Source organism: Gouania willdenowi, chromosome 18, assembly GCF_900634775.1.
Source record: "Gouania willdenowi chromosome 18, fGouWil2.1, whole genome shotgun sequence".
Taxonomy (NCBI): Eukaryota; Metazoa; Chordata; class Actinopteri; order Blenniiformes; family Gobiesocidae; genus Gouania; species Gouania willdenowi.
Window position 1 is genome coordinate 25,992,472 of NC_041061.1, and position 27,019 is coordinate 26,019,490.

The following is a 27,019-nucleotide window of genomic DNA, read 5'->3' on the forward strand; positions in this document are numbered from 1 at the left end:
ATGTTCAGCTACATCTCAACACTTTAACATTTCTGCCACACCCCAACATGCAACACACCTCTTGACATGCGATTGGTTGCGAGGGCCCCGTTCAATGCTGCGTGCAGCTTTAATTGTTACTGAAATTTAGTAATTGAGAACGTAATTGTAATTGATTTTCTCAGGATAAAAAATCATTGTAATTTAATTGTGATTTAAAAAAATGCTGGTCACTGTAATTGTAATTTAATTATAATTGAACATGGGTAAATGAAAACGTAGTTGCAACTGAAATATGTAATTGGCCCCAACCCTGCCTGTTTGTATTAAATCAGTGCGCAAAATGAATCATGCGTCAGTTACACACAAAGTTACTGTGTTCAAAGAACAAAACCAACAACACGACTATCATACAAAATCATAATTAATATTTACTCTTTTAATTTAAACTCTGCCGAACCGCTGAAACTGACTCAACAAAGCCGAACCACTGGTTTAGAAAGTGACCTTGCTGCTAATGTTCATTTTAAATCCAGGTTTAGTGTCTCCTGTTCTTTTTCCTTTTGTATTGACACAAGATCCGACACTACAATGGCACTAGGGGCTTTTGTTTTACGTTTTCCATTGAAATGAGGGGTTGTTCAGAACAATGCTGACTATAAACTGGGCCAGCAGAAAAACTCTTTAAAAAGACTATTACCTGCAATTTATGAGGCATTAAGAACACCAGCAAAAGTGCACGTCTTCTCGGTTTCACTCACAAATCTTTGGAACATTTACACTACAGCCTATATTGATGTCAGTTAGATTTATAAATCTAGATGAAGCTGTAATTACTATATCTGCAGGTTGAGCAGTTTTGAATGTTCTTGGTCCACAAAGAGATGAGTATTAAGTACCTCTGTGGTAGGAGAGCGCTCTGAACCCAGCCATAAATATGCTGTGTAAAACCTTTACACTGTAAAACTGCTTACCCACTCAACACTGTCACCATATAGAGACCCATCTTCCGAAATATCTCCCAATCTTCCACTTCAATGATTTTAGCAGCAATCAGGAACAGTATCCCGACTGGCATGTACCTACAAACACAAAATAACTTTGATTTCCACCATGGCAAACATGCTAATCTAAAGGCAAGTCAACGTTTGTCCCCCTATGTGTTTTCAATCCTGAAGCTATTATTATAATGTTTAACAACATGGTGAATCAGTTTGATTCAGCATGTTGAAAAAGCTTATCGGTTTGCTATTGTCAGTTAGTATTAGGAAGAAAGGTTTTCAGTGATGTTCAACTATAATGGAGAGGAAAAATGACTAACTGCTTCCTAAAGCTAATGCCATCAGATGAAAATTGTCATGTTGTGTGTGTGTGTGTGTGTGTGTGTGTGTGTGTGTGTGTGTGTCTGTGAGAGACAGAAAGAGTCCCATCTCTCTGCTCTTTGCCTTAGTCTGCCTTTAATATTTCACTGACCTGTTCTACTTCCTTGTTCACTTGTATTGCTCTGGTTGACCTTTCTGTTCATGCAGATAAGTGAACTATTTGGAAGAATCTGCAGGTAGACTATGCCTCAGTGGTGGTTTTTAGATAAAGGGCCATCTCAGATTCGACCTGTCACAAAAATGGCAGCCGTTGTCAAGATGGCCGCCATCGCTTATTTGGAATTCTTTGATATTGTAGGTTAAATCAATTCTAGGGGGTGGGAATGTTTTTCCCTTGTATTATAAATCATACATCAGGAATTTTACTGGCCACAAAACAGTTGACATGCCAAATAATTATTACTTTGATCTAAAAAGTACATTCATTATCATTTTTACGTGATGTTATGATTTTGAAATCAGGACCACTTCGTCAAGTGCATCAAGGAAACAGCTCCAGATGTCATCTCTGAAGAACGACTGTTCGCTCTTCTCCAGGCTGTGCATTGCCAGCCAGATACGCCATGGTGACGCCATGGTGATTTGGATGAGTTCTTTTGGCACGAAAACCATGCCTATCTACCGTCTCTGTCTCGGATGGGTGGCCTGAGAACTGAAATCAAGTCTGACTTGATGCCTATTTGTATTATTTGGTATTCTAAAAGTATTTTAGGTTGTTTTTCTCCCTTTGTCTTAGCTCTGTGTCAAACAAACAATTGAGTCTCGTCAAAAAACTCTAAAGGAAGCATTTACAAGGGTTCAAGAAATAACAAGAGATGTTGCGCAGTTACAGCTGTTTTCTGCTGTTAGCAACAAGGGCTTTAAAAGGTTAGTGAATATTTTAATGCTCAGACTTCTCCTAACCTTAAATATTGACTTGTTCATCGTTCTCTAGAAAAAAAATCCAGCTAAACAGAATAAGACAGTTTGCACTACTTTGAATTCCTTGATTTATTATTATTACTTCATTTATTGTTACTAGGCTGTTTCTACACCTGTGTTGCTTTTAAGAGTGCTTCTGACTCGATTAGAATTATTGCACTTTAGCTAAAGAATCTGTATCTGTTAGTAGGCAGTATTCAGTATATAATGTCATAAACCTAACAGTATGATGATAAATAATGTCAAAATAGTGAACAATTTCTCAATGGTCACCATTCTTGTTATTGTTAGCATTGCTGTAAACTGTGTGCCTTCCTGTAAACCCGCAAGCTTTCCCACGTCACAATAATTATTTTACAGTGAGGTTACAACCGTGATTATACAGAACCAAGAAATTTAGATATCGTTACATCCATACTATCTATCTATCTATCTATCTATCTATCTATCTATCTATCTATGTCCTTCATCACCTTAACCTCTCTTCCATCTTTCCCAGCATGCTCCCTTTGCCTGCCTAGCCTGACCAGGTCCTTTTTTCCTCCTTTAGTGTCCAACCTCGAAATCAACTCATTATACGTCCCCGCTTTAGTCTTTGCTTCCTCTCTCTGTGCTTCGACATGTCTGCCTGTACTCTTGCCTACTTTCCTTATCCGTCTGTTTATCTCACCTCTTTGTTCACTTTTACTTTTCATTGCTCTTCAGCGCTTATTCATTCCACCATTAAAGGGTACCTGTAGTGAAAAGTGTTCAATGTGTTACCAATAAACCAAATATGTGCACCTTTTATAAAAAATGCATTAAAGGACTTTTAAGAACGATTTTATGCTGTCTGGCATCAACTCTGGAGAGTCGCAATTTTGGATAGGATATGACGCACATTCGTTGATTCCTGTGAGCTGTTGCTAGGCAACAGTGTTCCGTTGGTCTACAGTTTCTGAACAATGGCGGAGTGTAAAGCTAATGGTTGCTATAACAACGAGAGAGAAAACCCACAAAAAACATTTATTCTGTGTCTCGAAGCCAAATAATGACACTAAGTCAGAGTTATCCAGATGTTGGCTCCATAATATTGATACAGGATACACACTTAAAACGTTTCAGTTCGGACGAAATTTGGTGGCACGTGAGGAGTGCTTCAAGCTGAGCTGCTATGAGAGGGATCTGTGGGCTAAGCTAATGGACACCAAGCCAAAGTTATGTCTGAAAACAGACGCAGTCGTGACAGAATTTCTTCACAGAAAATCTCAATGCGGCTTGTAAACGTACTTGTTCTGAGCACTACTACATTTCTGCTTACGTGGGCAGGTGTCATGGCACGGACCACACCCCCACCAGATTGTTCCCTTTTACTTCCTTGTGGCTAAATGTTAAGCTGTTACCTTTTCTTTATGGCGTCTCAGGTGCTGAACCTCACCGCATCCTCCCATCCATGAACAGATATCCTTTCACGTAACTTTCATCACAGTTGCTCGCCGTATTTTTGTACTTCCAACACATAACTGGACAGCCTTGTTTCTGCTGCTAACAACAGATCTGTTCATTAGGCTAATTCTGATGCTGAGTCAGCGCAGGGCCGCATACAAGAAGCAGGTAGGTGGTGAGAAAGGTGATATTTAATCCTCTTCATACATACAACCTTGATGGTGCACTTTTATCACTAAAGTAGAGGTTACACAAGGCTGCACTTCCCACAATGTAAACAGACCTGTTCCGCCTCTACCTCCCACAATGCATCAGTTTTTTAAAGTGACAGGCTGGGGGGATGAACGCAAGTGTGTCATATCCTCTCCAAAATGGTTCCTCTCCATAGTTTATGCCCAACAGACTCAAAGTCAACCAAAGTCCTTTTAATGTGTTTTTTAACAAAGAAGGTGTGCATATTTGGTTTATTGGTAATACATTAAACACATTTTCACAACAGATACCCTTTAAGTCAATTTGTCCTTGTTTCACTTTAATCATGAAAAACACATTGAGTTTCCCAGTGTGTGAAATGTGCAGAACCTTCCTCACAATTATTTCAGTAGTGCTGCAGTAGCTCTCCCTAACCATTCTTTCCTAAACTCTACACAACACTCTTCCTCCTGCAACTTCCATCACTTTATCAACTCTGCTTAAAGAAGTTGTGAAAAAACAAAAATCAATCCATTTGGGCAAATAATAAACTATCTATCCTCATTCCTCTACTTGAAACCAGGATCACCTCCATTCTGCTAGAACATGACCATTGAAGTCTGCCATAATCATTTATCACTCTGCGCCCTTAAGAATTCTTGCTTTCTTTCATCTCACATCCAACTCAAGGGGCATTTCCTATAACACCATCGACATCCAGCTTCATGCTCATCAGTTTATCTGAAATCCTCTTTACCTCTAAAACACTCTTTGACCTTCAGCCCAATCCTGACTCTATTTGTCTTGCTGCCTGCACCATAGTCATACAGCTTGTTTTGAGACCCAATGTTCCCATCCTATTCTACAACCCATTATCCTTTACCATTCATCGTACCAGTATTTAGAGTCTGTACATGCCCTTGAACTTCTTGACTCTTGCTCTTTTGCTCTTGTCTAAAGACTCCTCCCTCTCCTTCTTTAATTTGTTTTTCTTCTTATCTTTAAATTCCAGTGCTATTGCTCTTGAATGATGCTTTAACATCCTCTCTGTCAGATGTTCTGGGTTAAACAGTGATTTTCTTTGGACAATCATTATCTAAAGTAAAGCCAAACTTTCTATAGACAAGTCAAATATAAACTTTTTTATGATAGCAAATTAAAATGACAAATGGCATGTCAGTGGTGTAAAAAAAATCATGTGATATAAAGAATTGGAAAGAGGTCCAGAGTAACCAACAGCTTCTACAGACACTGTCTGTCAATGCTGTCTGCCAAAAGAACAAGTTGTGTAATAGTAGGGTGTGCTGATCCGATATTGATATCAGATATCGGTCCAATATCAGCCAGAAAACAAATCTCCGATATATATTATATATTTATTTGATTGTAGAATACTAATACAATATTATGTTGAAGGTTAAAATGTAAGTAACCAATTGGTTAATAATAAATGGGTCAGTTTTTCTCATACCTACTGTTGATGACTATTGTTCTCTGTTTGAGTGACATCACTTGATCAAGCCTTTTCTAACATTTCACACTACAAAATAAGTAATAAAAGTATGTATGATTCGTGCTGATATAGTATCGGATTGATATCGGTAGCAGCCAATACTCAAGGATGCAATATTGGTATTGTATCAGAAGTGAAAAGGTTGTAATAGTTTAAACTAAATCACGAAATCATCTATCACAGTAACATCATTCCAAATGTTTCTTGGTTAGGTGTAGAGGATAATTATTGGATAGGGTTTAAACATTGAATAGATGGCACAGATCATTTTGTATGCCTATAGAAAACTTCAATATTGGATTTCCACAGTGTGTTTTCAACTTACCACATTATTAACTGAACCAGTCTCATAGTTGCTTCATTTAAAGCATCAAAAAACTCCAATAGGATACGACCCTTCTCTCCCATTTTCCCCACGACGAGTCCGAAAGCAACACAGAACACAATGATTCCCAATACGTTGATTCCATCAGAATATGAGCCAACTATTTTATAGTCCTTTGTGATGTTCTAGCAAGACAGGGGAAAAGAAGGAGAACATTTGAGGCCAGAATTAACAAACCAGCTCACTTGATAAATTGTGTAATAGTAAGACAGACAATGGACAGACATCACGAGAACGGCACCATTGCCGCGGACTTACCCGAGACTGACTCACATAGGAACCTACTTCTGTACATGTAAATAAAACATAGAGAGACAGCTACATATTTACATTTACATATTGTTCAAACCTATTGGCTATCCTCAATACTGTGCTGTTTGGCTGAGCTTATGTGTTTTGGTATAAATGCTTTAAAGCTGCAGTTTATAGAATGTGAACGCACCTGACTTCAGTCGAGCGGCCAATAGTAATGCCCAAAACAGCCCATGGAGCACACGTGTTTGTAGAAAGATCTCTGATTGGCTGACATCCAGCTCCTGGATTTCTAAACTTAATTTACAGGGCCAGGAGAAGGACAAGAGATTCACTGTCCACTTTGGATTACAATATACTCAAAGATGATTATGGATTTTTGACCAAATGATGCCAAAAAAAAATACATACTGCAGCTTTAAGTTGCAGTAGGAGGGCTTATTCTTGTGTGTGTGGGAATGGCAGTAGATTTTAGGTGTCACTCAGTCATACTGCTCTCCTCATCTCTTCTCTGTTTTCACATAAATTTGTGATCCTATATCCTCACGTGATTGGCCACATGGACGCCCTGCTGCCATGAGCAGTGCTGGGACTGAGCACTGTGATAGCTAAGCAGCGAAAGGATGCGTGTTGGCTCTTCTGATTCCCTATAAAGCCTCATCTCTCAGAGCCCCATCTTTTCCGAATGACACAGCACTAGCAGGACCGCGGCTACAGCGCTACGAGTATTGCTGGAAGCTGTCACTCAAACTCAGGATATCAGGCTACTGTTGAAGCTGGGATCGCCATTAATACTGCGCAGTACCACCGTGTCAGTGTTTATGCCGCCGCATCAGAGGTTGTCAATGCCTGATCTAGGTAATCAAAAACTGAGTTATCAATGGCACAAAAATATTAATATTGAATACCTATTGTTATATTATACATATAATATATTATAGGTCTGTTATATAGGACATACATATTTCCATTACAAATCGTAAATTGTTCAATGTAATTTTAAAATAGTCTGGTGTCATTAAAATGCCAGTGATACCTCTTTTTTAATTTGGTTACAGTTACAGCTGTATTTGGTATACATTATTTGCTTTTTGGCATTTTAAATAAATATTTCCCTATAATTATGTAAACAAAACTACTAAACACACACACTGCAAGTCTTGCATATTATTAAATCTAACAGTAGTTCTTGGATGTATTGGATTGCATAGTGGTCTTTTTTTAACATGTACAGAAGCTGGTTGGCAGGTGTAGTCAGTCTCTAGTAAGATGAACCATTTTGGGTCACTCTAAGCAAACCTTTGCTTCTAAATCTAGTAGGCTCGGAGCTAATGCCTATAAGTGTTTAACCGAAAGTTAATAAAAAGACACCAAATGTATTCAGGAGAGTGTTTCAACATTTGCCTTTTCATAAGTTACTAATCAGAAAAAAATGTGAAAGGAAATACGGAGCCCATTTTTAGTAAATGAAATGTAAGGTGCACACCTACCTCCACTGCTGCTAATACGGTAGTTGATAAAGGTGGAATTGTTGTGGCAGTGTTGACTGACACATTCAGCTGCTGTATCTCTTTGCGCTTTGTTTTGTACTGAAATTGAATAATTGTATTACTTTTATGTTGAATTCCATGTACAATTTAGACACAATTGTTTACAAGACTGCAGATCAAATGCAGGGTTACTGTACAACAACTATTACCTGCTGAAAACAGGCCTGAACCAGATTTTCAGGAAACATGTTTCTGGTGACATATAAAGAGAATTTATCAGAAAGAAACTTTCCTTTTACTTCAATAACAAAGGAATGCTATGCAACATTTAAAATTTGGCAGTGCTATGAGATACCTGATGAGATCCAGAAGTGTGTCCACAGTAGTGTCGTTGGGCGTGATCCCAGTTCTGTCAATGTGTTCTGTTGTCTGAGAAATTCCAGGTTTGATGGTCATCACCAGTATAATCCCTGTTATGAATACAATCACTGAGTCAGTAAAAACATTCCTTTTCATTGAGTGGTAAGACAGTATTGTTGTTTGTTTGCATTAAATCAGTAATATAGATGATGAAGTGGTTGAGAGCATTTAAAGCCACAATATTAGCTTTCTATAATTATATCGGTTTTTTTTTAGTTAAGCCACAATTAATTGAGTTGTCAATGCTGCTAAAACAGAAAATAAATATATGAACTCACCAAGAATAACAGCAATGATGGTTGTTGAAAAATAATATATCACAGCTCGTAGGCCGATCTTTCCTGACACCTCTGAGTCCAGAGCAGCAACACCTATAGACAAAAACCTTTAGCATTGTCATAGCAAATGTCATCAGACATCAAACGTATTAGTAAGTAAGTAACATTTATTTCTATAGCACCTTTCACAGACAAAAAGTCACAAAGTGCTTCCCAACACAGTTTTAAAGCAAAAACACTACACACAATATAAAAGGCTAAGACTATATTAAATCATAGCAGCCCAAAAGTAGCTAATTAAATGCTTGAAAGAATAAACAGGTCTTAAGTTGACTTTTGAAGGTGTCAAAAGAGTCAACAGAATGCAGAGATGGCGGAAGCTCGTTACAAAGCCTGGGAGGAACAGCCTGGAAAGATCGGTCCGAAAACGAGTGTGAGGAACCATCAGCAGATTCTGATCACAGACCTCAGAGCCCAAGCAGGGGTGTAAGGCTGGATCAGATCATTAATGTAAGAAGGAGCCTGACCCTGCAAGGCTCTGAAGGCTCGAACCAGAATTTTAAAATGTATCCTAAAAGACACTGGCAGCCAATGGAGTTCTTTTAGAATAGGGGATTTGTGAGTGCTCCTATTTGTAAGGGTCAGAATTCTCGTTGCAGAGAGCTGAAGACAGCTCCTTCTTGTTCAGACAAGAAAACAAAGTATTACAATAGTCTAAACGTGAAGACACAAATTAGTGAATGATGAGCTCCATATCATTCTGTGACACCATTTTCCTGAGTTTAGATATTTTCCTTAGTTGGAAGAAGCAGTTCCTTGTCAGCTGCTTACAGTGCTGCACTAACGACATGTCTTTGTCAAAAATAACGCCTAAGTTTCTCAGGCTTGATTTAGCAGATTGGCCTAAGTCACCCAAGTACTGTTTAATCCCTAGAATTGAGTCATCTGGGGCAATAATCAATGTTTCCGTTCTGCCTGCATTGAGCTGCAGAAAGTTATTGCCTCGCCATTGTTTTATTTCCACTAAACGATGGAGTAAGGAGTTTAGCTTCTGCATCTCAGACGGCTTAAAGGAGCAGTAAAGCTAAATATCATGAGCGAATAGGTGGCAAGAAAACTCACTAAACCTTTGGATGATCTTTCCCAAGGGGGTCAAATACAACAAAAATAAGACAGAACCCAAAACGGAGCCTTGAAGGACTCCACATAACAAATCTGCTGACTCAGACCTTATTTGGTTAGCTGTCACACTAAAGCTATACCCTGACAGTCCTACTTTATCCCTCAATCTTCTCAGCAGGACCTGGCTGAAGGCTGAGGACAGATTCAAGAGAACAAGAACAGTGTATTTTCCAGAATCAGCAGACATCATGATGTCACTGGACACTTTCAGTAAGGCAGTTTCCATAGAGTGTTGTTTACGGAAACCGAACTGAAAAGTCTTATGGATTTTACTTTGATATAGGAAAAATGTCAGCTGATCACAGACCACCTTCTCAACAATCTTAGACAGAAACTGGAGTTTAGAAATAGGCCTGAAACTCTTGAGGTCCGTGGGTTCTAAACCTGCTTTTTTTTTAGTAATGGCTACAGTATGGCGTGTTTGAAAGCCTTTGGAAACACACCAGTAGACAGGGAGAGATTAACCATTTTGGTGACCCTAGGGCCAATTACCTCAAACACTTTTTGAAAGAACCGACAAGAAAGGACATCAGATGAACAAGAGGAGGGTTTCATCTTGGTCACTAGTGCCGAAATGTCAGCAAATGTCACGGTCCTAAATGAGGACCACATGCTCAACCATTTCATTGTATGATGATGACACAAGATCCCTGAGATAAAGCCTGTGCACCTCAAGGTTTGTGGATTTCCACAGGCGTTCAGAGGCGTTCAGTCTTTCAACACATGTCTTAAGACTTAAGATGTCTTCATTTGTCCAAGGGCACGCTTTTTTCTGTGTAGACAAGTTGGATTAAACAGGAGCCACCTGATCCAAAATAGTTACACAACGACTGTTAAAACAATGAATGAAATGGTCCACATCGAAGCACTCCATGAATAAAAGAGGGTCAAATATATCAGAAAATCTCTCTGTAGGTTTGAATCCAACCTTGGCCATCGCTGTGGGATGTTCAAGCCAGTCCCTAAACCCTAACTGCTCCTGTTGAACGTTGTTTTAAATTAAATTGTAATCTTGTAATTTTAAAAAAGGATTAAGATAGTAAGTAACTTTAATAATCATTTAGAGACTTTCTAAAACATCTCAAACAACAACATTGAATAGTATTGATTCCTGCCTATTGGTTTCTGGACTCCAATCCTTGAGACACATACAAAGTGTGTGTGTCTGGGACATGCAGAGGTTTGTAAATTAGGTGGGTTAATTTGGCACATGTAACTATCACCTGTGTATCAACTGTAACTGTTTTGTCCAAAAAATGCGTGAGTCATAAAATATAACAAGTTACAAGTCAAATGGGAAAAAAAATAGACATTTGGCCTTTGACTTGGCAACCTTGACATAATGTGGCCCCCAGGCAAAAGTAATTGGGGAACCCTAGCCTACATGTTTTCCCTCGCTGCCTCCACGAACCTCCTCCCTCACATTCACTTCCCCTCTTTCCTGGCAACCCCAACCTTAGAATCTAATTCCCTAAAAAGTTATCAGCTCTTCTACATGCATGATGATCAAACATCCCAGTCCTATCTGTTATGTAGCACAGCGACCTGCGTATGTGTGTGTGTCACGACAGTGTGATGTTTGACGATCGTAAAGTGTTACTGCTGTTGGTGAACGGGAGCCCGTGCTCCCGAGGCATTCTGGGTAATGCAAAAGAAAAATAAAACTGTTTCCATGAGCGTCATCGTCCAACGGATCATCTTCAGACTGCGCTGACAGAGAGCCGGTGAGTCCGTCCATCAGTACGTCACGAACCTCCAATGTTTAGCTAGTGTGTGCAAATTTGAACACCTAGAAGACGAGTTTATTCGGGATCAATTAGACGAACACACGACTGAAAGACTGCTTATGGCACCGGACGATGCAACTCTGTAGGCAGTGGAAATGGCACCGGCTGGTCAGCTAGTTTCGCAGCTAACGGCTAGAGGCCCGGCTCCTTCTCTCTCCACTCCGCTGGCACAGACTGTGACCCCGGCAGACCAGGCTTCCGGCCCCACTTATCCTAACAACGAGCTCGAGGTTAACGTCGTGGGACACTAGGGTGCCTCAGCACGCCGGCCATGTGGGAACAGTGGCTCATCCTCCCATGCCCGCTGCACTCAAACGTTGATGCAGTCCTGCGCCTGCCTGAACCCTCTTGCCTGGTGCAACTATCAATGTTTCTGGGGATGACTGCGTATTACTTACGTTTTCTTTCCTTCTACTCTGACACTACTGCGCCGCTGCGTGCCCTCCTGAAGCAAGATGCACTTTGGGTCTGGTCTCCTGCATGCTCTGCTGCAGTCCGCCGGCTCAAGTCTGAGCTGACCTCCTCACCTGTACTTGCCCACTGTGACCTTGAGAGCCCCACGTTCGTGCCCTGCGACGCCTCCAACAACGCCACAAACCGCTGCGCCTTTATCGGTGGTCTGAGAGGCTGCAGGCATACAACATCACCACACAGTTCACCCCAGGCAGCGAGAATGTTGTGGCAGATCTCCTCTCCAGAGCCACACCCACGTATGCGTCAGACACCAACCAGGACTCCTCAGAACCAGAACTGATCATCTTGCTCCACACGCCCCTCGAGGCAGCTGCTTCCCTGAAAGACCTTCAGTCGGCCTCTGCACGGGACCCTGTTCTTGCGCAGCTCTGCACTTTCATTCGTAATGGCTGGCCTGCCAGAGTTACTGAGGAACTAGCACCATTTCACCAGGTCAGAGGGGACTTTTCCTGCTGAAATGAAGTCTGTGTGGCAAGATGGCTGTGCACGGTGGTCCCAAGCGCTTTGAGGGAACAGGTCCTGGGCATGGTCCACAACAGCCACCTAAGCATTGTAAGCGTCAAGCAACATCGAGGATCTTGTCAGAGACTGTGCGGCCTGCCTCACCAGTGGGAAAACTGTCTCTCCCCCACCTCCACCCTTATAGCCCGTGCCATGGCCTCAGGCTCCATGGACTCACATACAGGTGGACATATGTGGTGAACTTCAAGGCACCCCTCAACATGAGCGCTTCCTCCTGGTGGCATACGATCTCCACTCCAAATGGCCGGAGGTGCTTCCCGCCGAGTCTGTCACCACTGCAGTGGTCAACGACTTCCTCTCCTCTTTGTTCGCCAGCTGGGGTGTCCCCGACGCCACTACCACTGATAACGGGCCTCAGTTCAATGACTTTGCGGCTTTTGTAGAGGGGAGGGGGATAAAACACATTAGGATGGCCTTTTACCACCCACAGGCCAATGAAGGCATGGAGAGGTTTAATCAGACCCTTAAGAACGGTCTCAGAGCACACAAGGCAGACAGTCTGTCATTCTCAACATCACTGCAGCACACCCTACTGCACTACAGAGCAACATCCCATACTACCACTGGCAGCTCTCCAGCCCTACTGATGCTAGGGTGCGTTCTACAACTTGTCTGATGAAGGGCGGTCAGCCCGAAACTTCACGTCTTTTGGTGTTTTATTAAAAACTGAATTTGGGAGCAAACTATGCAGTGGTGCGGACCTTCGTTTCTTCATAGCTACTTTGGACCTTTTTTGATCCAGCACACTGCTTCAAGTAAAGGAAAGTGCATGTTTTTTTGATTGTGTTGCGTTCTACAACTTCCCTTGGACCGGCTACACCCTCCAGCAAGAGACACTCCAGCAGCGACGCCCTCCCCAGGCGACAGAGTGGCACAGCAACAACGTAGCATGAAGTGGTAGTTTGACAGGAAACACCGCGTGAAACCGCCTGCACTTACTGTATCTGACTCGATCTCACAAGCTGCTTTCTTTCTGGTCTGCACCAACACAGATCACAGCACAACTGGGGCCAGCCGCCTTCTGTGTGATTGATGGTTCACGCTGGCATGTCAGCCATCTCCGGCGAGTGAAGCAACCTTCTGTGCCAGCCCAGCAACCCGCGGCTGATCCACGCTGCACGATGGGGTCTGGGACCCTCCAGACACATGGGCAGGGACCCTGGCTAGACCAGATGTGCGGGCTGAACCCCTGCAGACTGGATCCCATCTGGTCTGGGCCCATCAGAGGCCCTTGTCCCTCAATGACTATCTTACTGACTTTTTATGCACTAGTGTAGCGTATAGCCTGTGATGTGGCAGAATAACCCGCAGGGCTATATGGGTAAACCGGCAGTCTACCCGGTTTATCTAGCCAGGTTGCCCGTTTGGCCTTGATGTAGTTTTCGTGCACTTGTGGGGCGGGGGGGGGGTCTTAGCTTATGACCATTGTTCGGACATTTTAAAAAGGGGAGGTAAATGTTATGTGCCACAGCAACGTATGACTGTCATAAAGTGTTACTGCTGCTGGTAAATGGGAGCCCGGGCTCCCGAGGCATTCTGCATAATGCAAAAGAAAAACAAAGCTGTTTTCATGAGGCACACAGTCGCCGTCCTCCTGATTTATACACAATTACATTTACTCTCCTTACTGTAAATTTTGTTTCAAGTAACAGTACTACACTACATTTGAAATAGATTCCGTTACAGAGTAAAATAAATCCCGCACGCGGACGGGAGCTTGCTACATTTGAGCTAATGAATGTACTCTAGAGCTGTTGTTAGGATTAGTGTGTATCTGTCTATGGCCTGCTCTGTTGATTCACATGACGTCACTCAGATTGCTGCATCGCGACAAAGCGAGAGTGCTAAATTCTGATGGAGATCAGGAAACTTGAGAATCTGCCGTCTGAAATCATCAAAATGCCCATGTTTTGTGGAGTTTGCGGCTGCTCCAATTGTTCTAACCTAGAAAAGGAAAATAGATTTTATTGAGTAGCAAAGATTGTCGTTCACAAAGGTGAGAAATGTAAAAAACTCACAGAACAACGCCATAAAAAGTGGATTTTAAACCTATGTCTACAGTCGGGAGGAGCAGAGTCTGCTGATGCCCGTGTCTGTAGCAACCACTTCATCAGAGATATGTTAGCGAGCTAACTTTGTTTTTGTGGCTGTGTTGATATAGCATATAGGTTGTGTTCGACTCAGAGTGGAGCATTTTTGTGCCCCCCGAAGTGCCCCCCCATTTATTACTGCCTGGCGCAAACTCTGGTCTCCCGTGCGCCTCGTCCTCCAGCAGTGCCAGATAAGCCACTGTGCGTCTTTACGCATTGTGTACGCTTCTCTTTTTATAACAGCCACAGGTGTTGCAGCCAATTGATCAGCAGTTTTGCGTAATGATCATGTGATTTTAATTACAATTATTAAAACAGTAACTAAGTAACATTTGCTCTGGGTACATTTTAAGTGAACTACTTTTTACTTTTACTCGAGTAGATTTTTACACCAGTAATTTTACTTTTACTTTAAGTAAAATGTAATCAAAGTAACTTTTACTTACAAAGTACTTTCACTTAAGTAGATTTATTCTGTACTCTTTCCACCCCTGGCCTTACCAAACTGTTAAACTCCAGCAGTCACTCTGATGCTCTTACTACTAATCCTGTCTATTCTGCTTACTGCCAATGAAAAACTCAACATTGGAAGCGCTTCCTCCAGTTCCGCCACTTGTCTTCTTCTGCTCAGTACCACTATCTCCATACAACACAGGTGGATTGTTCACCCACTACTGATAGGGAATGTGAGCTGGCCGGGTTCAGACCGTCGTGAGACAGGTTAGTTTTACCCTACTGATGATGTGTTGTTGCAATAGTAATCCTTGCAAATACTTTTGAAACAACATATCATCAATAAGGTAAAACTAACTTGTCTCACGATGGCTAAACCCAGCTCACATTCCCTATTAGTGCCCTGAAGACCTTCACCTTAGTTGAGACCCTTTCGTCAGAAATTACTACTGACAGTTGTCTCATAGCAGTCGACTCTGCCTGTAACTCTTTGTTATTTTAACCTCCCTATTACTCATTTCAAAGCTTCAGAGAAGGGGCTTAGAGGAGAGGCGACCTTTGGTGTAAACATAAACCACACCTCACCGCTGACTGACTTACATCATACATGTACCACTCTGACTTCCTCATGCAGTACCACAGAACCTCTCTCTTCGCCTATCATAAGCTCTGACTCCAAGATCCACAAAGACACAGTGAAGCTTCTTCTAACCTTCTCTGTACGTGATCAGCATTCTCAATGCAAAAATGGCATCTGTCGTACTCTTCCCTGGCATGAAGTCAAACAGCTGCTAACTAAACATCACCTCTTCTCTGACAGCCTCCTGCTATGACTGATGAACCTGATTCCTCTGTAGTTGCTAGAAATCTGGACCTCTCCCTTGTTTGTGAAGATTATTATTATTATTTTATCTTTGTTTTGTTTCTTTTTTTAACCTTGTCTGCACATGCTGTCAAAGGTCACCACTACATGTAGTGCAACAACAACAACAATAATGCATGTTTTGTTCATGCAATAAATTAATTCATTTTATTGCATAATTGTGACCATCACCAGCCCTCCCTAAGGAATGGTAAGAAAAACTTTATTAAAGGGGCTGGGCGCCGCTGAGCCAGCCAAACCAACCCCCACGGAGGCCACCGCCAATCACCCACGCCCTAATAGGAGACATCCATCTGACACCAGCACAGTCCAGAGGAAAGCAGGCCTCAGGCGCGGCAGGAGATGGCAGGAGAGCGCGCCCCAAGAGGTCCAACCCAAAAACCCACCCCCGTGACACTCCAGCGCTGGCACTGTGCCCACGTGACGCGGATCAGAAGGCATAGACCGCACACCCACACGCCCACCCAGTGCGACCATAGTGGAGGCCCCGGTACGAGCGAGGCCCCATAGCGCCCCCCAACCCCCTCTGACGCCACACATGCCACACATCAGCCCATGAGCTCGGTCCATCCATGTGAGCCCTGGAGGGAGCCTGAACAGGCCCACCGCACCAGCAACATCCCCGGTGAAGGTAGGCCCCAGGGAGATCATATTCACTACATTATCTACTGTATGTGTATATCTGAAACCCTCTTAAGACACCCAACAAGTTTGTCCGTTAGTTTCTCCTGCTGTCTGCTTGTAGCCAGATCTAATGTTCCTAACCTAACCTTCTTTCTCTCATCATGTCAGCCAGCTCTCCTAAATGAGAATTCATCACACCCAGGTTCAGAGTCTATACTCTCACCTCAACCTTCCTCCTTTTGTTTATGTTCAAAAGAGGATTGTTGTACCTGGGCCAAGTATATAAAATGTTAGAAAGCTTAATTTCTTTCTTAGTGCAGTAAATTTTGTATTTGCACAACCTTGTCAATGATTTATTTTTGGTGCAAAGTCTTCTGTCCTATTTTTTATGGTTTCCAGTTTCACAGTACTTGATTGTTTTTAAAAGTTTGTCTGACTGTTTAGTAAAGTCTAAATAAAAAGTAAGCCAAGGAAGTACGATCGAACAAAATCTTAACATATATTTAAAAAAAGAAGACAAAATGAACTTGCTGGAATTACATCTTGTATTAGAATATCGCTGAAAAGTTTATTTCTTTCAGTGATTCGATTAAAAAAGGGAGACCTGATATAACAAACACATTCTTCATAGGGTGATGTATTTCTGGCAGTTATTCTTTACAATCTTAATAAATATTGATTTAAAAGAAGATTTCTACATCAACCAAGATCAATCTAGAAATGAAAACCCAAAATTCAGTGTCTCAGATATATAAAATGCTGGGAAAAAGTCCAATGTTGTAGACTCATTGGCGGTGGAATTCGATCGTCGTAAACATGTTACGCCCTTAAATATTCTTGGTTTGGATGCCACGTCCACTAAGGTCAAACAAACAGTGGCAAGAGATAAGAAGAAATTTTTCCAAGATGAAAATCAGCTTCCTCACAGCTGAGGTGGAGCAAAACAAAGATGTGTTTTTTGGACGTGTGAAAACTCTAATTTAATGTTTTGTAGAAGGGAATAACGGAGGCAGTGAGCAGCGTTGGTGTTCAGGAATGAACTCGAGCTGAGGTTTGAATAAAATTTTCATTACTAACTTAGCCTAATAATGGTATAAATTACATTTTATGGTTATTGATTACGGTTATTTAAAAAATAAAGGGAGTCACGTGAGGAGGACCTGGGATACACTCCTGTTCTCCGCCTACAAATAATACGGATTAAATTATAAACTCTGCATAAAAGCTCAATTATTGTCTTAGGTATTCCTGCACACAGCTTGCACAATGAACCAAAGAAAATGGAGCGTGCAAACTCGCTTTAAGACTTCAGCTATCCCGCTAGCCCCACTAGCGGTGAAGCTAACCTCAGCAGTAACATGGAGACAGCCTTGCGGATATCACCAAGATGAGCGCGACACTGAACCAGGTGGCGAATGACGTTTCAACGTTTAAATTGGACACAACCAAACTTAGAGGTAGGGTAGGGGATTTTCGAAAGCGACTTCATCCTCCTCCCCCCTCTCCTCTGTGCTCCGTCCTTCACTCACGTGCACGAGCAGAGCTGCTGCTGCGCGTCTAAGCTCATTGTTTGTCTTGTGTAGGAACTTTGTCAGCTCATGTCTCATTCAGCAGTAAGTAAACACTAAACTTTCTCATTATATATTTTATAAAACATGACTAAAAACTTTGTTTTAAGTCCATCACCGGTGACGTGCTTTGAGTGTGAGCTCGTGCACGCGAGGTGTTGAGAACGAGCAAGGAGACAGGTAGACATGATTGGTTAGTTTTTTTAACTTAAAAATTGTATCTGGAGAAAGTCCCCTACCCTAACTTTAAAACCGCAGTGAGTGCTCTCCAAACTCGGCTTGAAGAGGCAGAAAGTTGCATATCGATGTGGAAGATAGCAACGCTAGCATGGTTAATGAGCACAAAGTGCTGAAGCAAAAAGTGGAGCAAATATGGAGCCGTGTTGATGCCCAGGAAAACAGATCGAGACGTAAAAACATCAAATGAAAGAAGGGCAAGAAATGGGGAATACAATGAATGACTACATAAAGAAGATACTGAACGAAGGATTGGGACTACAGGGTATGAGAGTATGAGATCGAGCGGAGCCATAAAAGCAGAGGGCCACGGCCGGACGACAATTGTCCACCGCGGGCGATACTGGTGAAGTTTCTACGCTACACGACCCAGCAGAAAGTTTTGAATGCTGCAAAAAAAGAGAGAGGAATGCAGTGGGAGGACTGTACTCTTTCTATCCATGAGGATATGACCAAGGAACGCTTTGACTTATGGAGACGTTCTCCTCAGTAATGGAAGCTCTGTGGGATATTCAGGTAAAAACATCCGGCAGTCCTGAGGTTCACATGGAAGTGGAAGAGACTGAGCTTTACCGACCCAAAGAAGGCTGAGGTCTTTTTTCAGGACAACATTCACAGCACAGACACCGACTGACTGTAACATAAATATGAAGGAGAGTGCAACTTTATTTCAAAGGCACAGCGAAGGCGGGAACTCTGGGACGCTGCTGTAACCGGACGGTGAGAGAAGCAGAAGGAGCCGTCTATATATGACCGACATGGATGACTTGATCACTTTAAGCTTAAGCCTTATTACACTGTTATGTTCTTTTTAAAGGCAGTGGTTCTTGAGTTAATTTTTTTTTTAGTTTTCTACATGTCCGTGTTCTGGGGTTTTTTTTTTGGAGGTGTTTTTTTTTTTTTCTTTTTTATGATGGCAGGAGAAAGGCATTCATATGTGTGGCAGTAATGAGAGACAACGTCATGAATAAGGGTAAAAGGAGGCTAAGTTATACACTCTTTGGAGGTAATGAGTAGCAGACATACCAATATAGTGACATGAAATATTAATGGCTGTAGCACACCGATTAAACACAAAAAATACTCATCTTAAATCTAAAAACACAGATATTGCATATGTTCAAGAAACACATTTCAAGGACCAAGATGAAGCATTAAAAATGAAACCTGATTGGGTCGGTCATGTCTTTCATAATTCAGTATCAAGCAAGAGGTATGGGGTTGTTATCCTTGTCAACAAAAAGATGAATTTTGCTGTATTGAATTAATTTAGAGATTCTCATGGAAAGATCTTAGTGGTGGAAGCACTCATTAATGGAGGTAAAGTAGTAATTTATAACATATATGCACCAAACGGGGAAAACGCAGCATTTTTTAATGAGGTCAATAATATATTGGGGGATAAAGAGACTGTCAAATTATTTTAGGTGGAGATTTTAATTCTGTAAAGCAACTTTGAGTTCCCAAAAAAAGCACTATATAAAATTCATGTATTATTAACGTTATTATTAATAAAACTTAATAAAAATAAATCATTTAGATAGCAGTAAATTCAGAACAGACATTTCCCCCAGAGACACAGCGGCTATAGACGCGCTAAGGGAGGAGCTGGGTTTGACAGATATTTGGAGACTCATACATCCCAAAGAACAAGAATACACGTATTATTCTCACTCTCATAGCTCCTGTTCTTGAATAGATTAGGTTTTTGGTTGCTTGTTCACTTGTTGACACAGTAGTTGACTGTAATATAGGGGTTATAGCAATAACAGACCACACACTGGTTGAATTACATATACATGTTAGACATTAATAGAGGATCAACAGAAAGATTAGCTATTGTTTGGGATGCACTCAAAGCGTTCATCAGAGAGAAATGTATAGCTCACAGTTCGTGGAAGTAAAAGGAAAATAAGGAAAAAGTACAACTATGTGAAAAAGAAATACTTTTTTGGAGAAACAACTAAACAAACAATCAAATGAGGAAAATTTCAGGAAAATTTGTAAAATAAAATTTGAACTACATAAAATATAAAATAAAAAGGCTGACTATTCACTATTTAGGCTCAAAACTATTTTTTATGAAAATAGTGAAGAAACTGGACTATTATTAGGAAGACAATTAAAACACCTGGATTCAAATAACACTATTACAGCAATTAAGAAACATAATAGACAAAAAAAGTGAATGAAGTTTTCAAAACATTTTATGAAGATTTGTATACGTCCACAGTTCAGCCAGTGATGAATTCTTTCTTTCGGAAGGAAGAGCTACCACAACTTTCTCCACAGGAGGATAGTTTGGATTCTCTCATAACGGAAGCTGAAGTTAGAACTGCAATTAAAGGTATGAAAGCTGGGAAGTCGCCTGGTATAGATGGCTTCCGGTGGTGTACTATAAGAAGTATGCTGATGTTCTTTGAGAACAGAGAATAGAGGAACACAATCTAAGCATATTGTATAGTTTAAACAGTCAGGGATGCTTTTGGCAGCCATGTCAACTTTGTTTTATGAAGTCCAAAGTCAATGCAACACCTTCCAGGACATTTGAGAGCACTTAATAGATAGTGATTTCTTTTTTCAAAAGCTGCCCACACAGCTTAAAGCACCAGTGCCTGCTTTAATGACTATGTATCACTGTCAAACTGACCTGACCTAAATGCAATAGACAATCTATGGGGTATTGTCAAAAGGAAGATGGGAGACACTAGATCCAATAATGTAGATGAGCTGTTAGAGCATAAAGATATCAGTGATATCAACCACAGTTAAACTCTACGAGTACTCAAATTTGGACTACTAGTAAATAGATGTCAAGTTTTGCTTTTCGGAAATAAATCACTGAAACAAATCAAGGTTTCTTCTATATTCTAATTCAATGAGATGCATCTGTAAGTTTTGTCTAAGGAGTAAATTAAATTACAGCGCTGAGATAAAAAATCTGTAAAACGAAGCATTTGTCCTCACTTCCACCGTTCCTACAAGGAACACATTCTTTCCAGTGTTTTTTTTTTCAACTTTTTTTTCTCTAACACTAAAAATAACTATGTAAATTTACAGATCCAAGTACCTGTTATCATACTGGAGACAATCAGAGGAAGAATCACCAACTTCAGCATTCGCATTAGGATCTCTCCTGGAAATCCAAAGTACTTCTTGTCAAGATTAGAGAGGGTTGCATACTCTCTGACCAGAACCCCAACACTGATCCCTAAATGTTCAGGAGGAGAAGATGTTGTGAATTAGTTTTAAAATGAAAAGATGCACAGAAACACAGAAAAAAAACATTAATGATACCACATGATTGTCACAGTGGTTATCATTGGAAGGAACATTTCAGTAACGGCATCAGATGAAAAGATGAAAGATTGCACCTACAACCTATGGGAGAGAATTGTACAGGGAATGCAACCAGGAGATGAGGCACGCCTGAGTGATAACAGGGATGACCCGAGACTAGTCAGGCTCTCAGCACACACATACTGACAAGACAGGAAGTGTTGAAAGAGACAGAGACAAAACAAACAATACACTTAAAGCTGCTGGAGACAATTATTATTTTCATCACATAAAGACACAGTGTAGGCCTCATTGATCAATAAAACAAAGATCATTTACTCACAAACAAATGTTGAAAATTGAAATTGCTGCTTGAAAGTTGGTTTTTTTCCACACCATCATTACATTTTTTGACAAACGGTCATGTGACTTGAATTTCAGAAAAAGTTTGTGCACATTGCATTGTGGAATGTGGTGTCCCGTTGACGAATGCATAGAAGTGTTTTTACCTAATTCTTACTGTGATTTCTTGTGTTTCTTCAACCAACAAGGAGGACAGTGATTGGCTTAACACCATTTTTGTTTTGCTTATGTCACTTACTCCACCAGACATTTGACTTTGGCCGCATCCAAATTTTTCCGTGTAAAGCCTAATATATAGTTCTGCGTCAGGTCGATGCTGTAGCCGCACACAGCAGTCTATGTCGACGTAGACCCCCACGCCATAACCTGACGTGCGCCTCCCAAAAATCCTGACCAGGCGTCGAGGCGACGCAAAATGTAAGGGCTGTGATTGGTCCGCTCCAAACCTCAGTCATTGCATTTTCCAGTCAACATCGCCATGAAACCGTTGTTTTCATGTTTTTGTCCAACAATACATGGTTAGGTAGGTCAGTAATAATCCTGAAATAAAAAGCATTTTAAGATGCTTAAAAAACATAAAACATTGTTTAGTGTGACCGGAAGATGAACAAGGGATTTTAAATGCTTCTCTGAAACCACACACAGCCACAACCCTCTAACGGCATGGTGGCCAATAGTGCATAGCAATGTGTTCCCTCGACACAGAATTACAGTAGGCCAACCTCTGCGTCACATCTCTGCCGTGCCCACGGCGTGGTTCCTGACACACAATCCCAGGCTTAAAGCAGAACTAAGTAACTTTTCCACCTTAATAAATCCCTCTCATAGTCCCTGTGTGGGTAATACAAGTGCTTATGGGGTGATTGGGGGGTCTTTCATCCCCCCTGCTGTCTCTGTCCAGAAAACAGCATTTGCAACTTTCCCTGCCTCCGACCCGGTGGCAAGACGTACTGCTTTACGACAGTCCAATACAAACTAATGCTAGATTATGACCAGCCCGTGACTGCACAAGGTTGTCTACAAATTCTCTTTTCTCAAACTTATATCATGGCAGAGAAGACCTTTGTCCGAGGAACGGAGCAACTCCATGCAGTGACAGCTCAGCAGTGACACAGAGCAATCATACAGTGTGTGTGATTGCGCAACAGGCATGAACACACACTTGCAAACCAGCGCTCCATCACGCAGCACACACACAAATATCCATCCATCTATCGATCCATCTATCCATACATCCATACATCTTCAGAGCTGCTTTGTCAGCACACAAACAAACACATCTCAATCATTTCCACACTCCCTTCCGTTTTACTCCCACATCATTCATGTATTTTATGTCTCTCTTCCTCATACTGTTCACATGGTCACATGGGACTATATGTGTGAAAGCACCCTTAGTGTCACTGTTGTATTAAGATTCTTCAGTGATCGGTTGCTATCGTCTTGGGAGAGCAAAGGTGCGCATGTAGCTGTGGGGTGGGGCAGGCGGCGGGGAGTGTGGAGTTTTTATGACAGTGACATAGCCAAAAGGGACCTTTAGGGGGAATGCTTAGTTCTTCTTTCAGCCAAAAACCAGGTTTATGCCACAACATAAACATCTGCTGGTTTTGTCTTGACTTTCAATCTGTGAAAGCAACAGAAAAGTGTAGCAATGATTTTGGGGCACACAAGCCAGTTTAAAAAAACATGTATTGTCGCCAGCAGCTTTAAAGGTGCAGTATAATGAAAAAATCACTTTATAATGGTTTTGCTACAGTGATATACATTCCTTTAGCCTCATTCAGAGGGACAAAGTTGAAAAAGTTCTGTTTCCTCCCACCCTTGTTATTCCACATTTTGTAAAAAGTCAGCTCCAAACTGGCGAGTTGGATTTTTGCCCCCTTATGACATCATAAGGTAAAAACTCCTCCTCCTGTGAGTTCCTCCCTCTCAAATCACCTCACAGGAAAAACAAACACTGCGGTTTAAAATAGAATATACATTATACTTTGTCATATATGTAAAGCTACATACACAAAATGTGTTCTCTGTATTTATCCCCTCCCTGAGGAGCAGTGGGGAGCCACGGTGTAGCACCCAGGGAGGAGGTAAGGTTAATATAAGGGACTGATCAACATCCCACAGTGATGGCTCATGGAGATTCAAACCAGTGAGCCAACGATTACAAGCCGCTCCCTTAACCGCTCATCCCTTTGTTTACAGATAATACATTTACGTTTACTATATAGATAATCCAGTATATAGATAATACAGTATATAGATAATTCAAAGCGCAGTGTTCCATTTTTAGTAGCCGGTATACTGCCTCGTATTGCCTTGGACATGATCTGACGTGTTTATGACCCAATGCGACGCAGCTTTTGGACAAAACCAATGATTATCACCTTAAATGGACTATTACTGTGGTTAGAGGTCAGGAGGAGAAGAAAGCAACCTAGCAGCTCTGTTGAGTGTTTGAAACAGCTGAAACAGTTGACTGACTCCGCTGCTGATGTGATAGTCACACCCTGAATCAGCATTTGTCGGACTCACAATCACAATAGCTACTTAAATAGCCATGTGTTTTAGTATGATGTGCAGTGTGTGGCTAGCAAAAGACCACCACTCTGGTAATAAAGCTGTTGGAATCACACACACCAAACATAGACGCAGTATATTACTGCAAGCCAAGCCCTCTCCTAGAGCGAGGCATGACACGCCCACTCATGCATATTCGTGAAGGCTCCAAAACAGCCCATTTTTAAAACCATCGTAAGTGACTTTTCAGAGGCTAAAACTCTGGAAAACAGGCGAGTTTGGGAAAATAAACCCCAAATACTATGTTATTGGGGTTCTTAGAACAAATGAAGATGTGTGAAAAATAGCATAATACTGGACCTTTAACAGAATACCAACAAAATATCAAAGGAAATACAGCATGACCGACAGAAGCAAAAACTCCTTTGAAAAAGAACCACTGAGCTCATGACCATGGGCTTTATATGCATGCAGCATTAAATGGTGCACCACTAAACAATTAAACAAATAGAGGATGAAAAAAAATGAACAACAACTGGTTAAATGTAAATCCATGGGCTAATGTACAGAGCCACACGATGGCCTTTACTTAATGTTCATAAGAACTCATGGGTTCAACAGGTCAAACATCGCCCCCCTTATTTATATTGACCATTCTACTGTTAGGTCTTGTTGGTAAAACAGGCAGCTTGCCTCCAGTCCTCAGACGCACTTTTTGGCTGCTCAGACTTTTTTCTCGGTTCCTATTTGAACACATGCCCTGTGTCTCCAACCATACATTGCCTGGTTCTAATAGGAAAATGCCACTGCCTCTGTTTCTATAACAAACCCGTGTTCTTGCCACTAACAGTCACAGCATGTTCAAAAACATTATAATGACTAATCATGTTTCTGCTTTCCATTACTCAATTGCAAACACTTTAGTTTTTAATAAGAAGTTCATTGTTTATATTTTTGTAATAAAAAAATTGAATGGTTTAAAACCCAAACTATGGGACTCGTTCCATTAGGAGCAGAGAGTATGAAGAGAGCAGAATAAAGTGGAAATAGGAAAAGCTCTATAACTTTTAGAAATAAAATGAACTATTAAACTTGTAACTAGTAAGTACATAATATGTTTACACTTTCTAACCATTGGGGTATATTTCCTAATGGCACCTCTGTGCCCACAAATAAAAGTCGAAGTCCACGAGAAGCAGTAAATTGAGTTTCTGAATCCAGGACTTGGAAGACGTTAATGAAGGAGTAGTCCAAGTAGTGTAAATACACACCAAAAAACCATTTACATTTTGGTGACGCTAAAAGTTGTTTGATCCAACTTAGTCGCTGCCCTGTGATATCACATTATGCAAATTAGGTGAGTATCCGTAAAATGATATTTCGATCAAACATTAGGAATTTACAGCCTTGTGAAATCTTGATAAGGAAAATAAATTCAAAAAAAATTTCCAAAAAAGAAATCTGGCACCTGCCCTTATTAATAAAACACACACTGACATTATCTGTCAAGAAACTGATCAAATCATCCTTGGTGTTTGTAAAATGTATAACTTTTAAATTATGTACATGATATCTGTGTTTTAGTTTAAAAAAAATCCCGCTATCAATTTGACTACTTAATATTTGTCACAAGGCATATTATGGGCTATTTATTTTACGTGAGTCAGTTGACTTCATGGTGTGGATCTTTGTGTTTATGTCAACATTTGACCATTAGTGGTATTAAAGGGAGAAGCATCATCTACCACCACCACCCATGGTTTCATTGAAATGTGTGAAGAAAATGTTTATGATCATTTGTTCGACTCATGAAATTGATTATTAACTATAGATAAAGATAGAACGGGCTTATACACCTTCACAGTTGGTCCCACTGCTTGTTTGATCTTTTCACAATGCACCAAGCTGACAACTGCATAGACAGTCAAATGTCCCAGAGCAGAATTACACAGGATTTGTCGAAATGATCAACATGTTTAAATAGTGATGAGTGGAATGCTGCCCATATGAGTTGAAGGCCACCAAACAAAGGGTCCTCACACAGATCACGTCTGACTGACACCTTCGCACACGGACACACACTCAGCACGTCCTCTGTTCAGTCCAATAGGAGCGTTTAACGCGTTCTGTCTCTGTTTTTATCTATAGCAATAAATACAAAAGAGCTCAAACGCTTTCAACACTGATGAAACACAATGGAAACGAAAGGTGATATTGCTGAAATATGTGTTGTGCTAATTGGAATGAGGTGAAGGGAACAGAAAAACGACATTAATGTGAGAAATGACGTTGGATATTCAAAGCATGCACGCGGATTCATGACGCGACACATACCGAGCACCACTGATAACACGGTGGCGATGAGAAGCCCATTCCTCCTCAGCAGCCCTTTGAAGCCCACGCCGCGTCGCTCGCACATCATGGTTCCTAATGAGAAGAGAGGCTGTGTTCCTCCGTGGAGGCGCATAGGACACACACCAATGTGTCGGAGGCTCGCGCAGGCTCCGTGTCAGCACAGCGCGCGCGCGCGCCGCGTGTTTATGTTTGTTAGTGGAGCCAGTGTCTGTGCTGCTGTCCGTGTTCATGCTCAAGGGTTAGATCTCATTTTGATCGAAACAGTTGACACACAAGGCTCTTTAAAGAATATTTCCATTTTATACATATTGGCCAACATGTGTCAAACTCAAGGCCCGGGGGCCAAATCCGGTCCTGTGGCTCTCAAACTATTTTGGCCCAAGTACCCCCATTCTCTTTGTCCCTACTACAATATTTTACTCAGAATTTTATGAATAAAAACCCCCAA

General features: G+C 41.3%; 1 protein-coding gene across 1 annotated transcript in view; it reads right to left on the minus strand.

Moving 5' to 3' along the window:
- The window catches only part of slc1a1 (solute carrier family 1 member 1), a 33,822-nt gene extending 7,022 nt beyond the window's left edge, over window positions 1-26,800 (minus strand). The window contains exons 1-8 of the mRNA XM_028474289.1: window positions 26,551-26,800; window positions 21,128-21,268; window positions 8,238-8,330; window positions 7,895-8,009; window positions 7,749-7,791; window positions 7,540-7,638; window positions 5,738-5,922; window positions 954-1,061 (exon numbers count right to left, since the gene is read on the minus strand). Of these exons, the coding sequence (XP_028330090.1) occupies window positions 954-1,061; window positions 5,738-5,922; window positions 7,540-7,638; window positions 7,749-7,791; window positions 7,895-8,009; window positions 8,238-8,330; window positions 21,128-21,268; window positions 26,551-26,683 (917 nt within the window). The 5' untranslated portion in view covers window positions 26,684-26,800. The remainder of the gene's footprint in view (window positions 1-953; window positions 1,062-5,737; window positions 5,923-7,539; window positions 7,639-7,748; window positions 7,792-7,894; window positions 8,010-8,237; window positions 8,331-21,127; window positions 21,269-26,550) is intronic.
- Window positions 26,801-27,019: the final 219 nt, after the last annotated feature.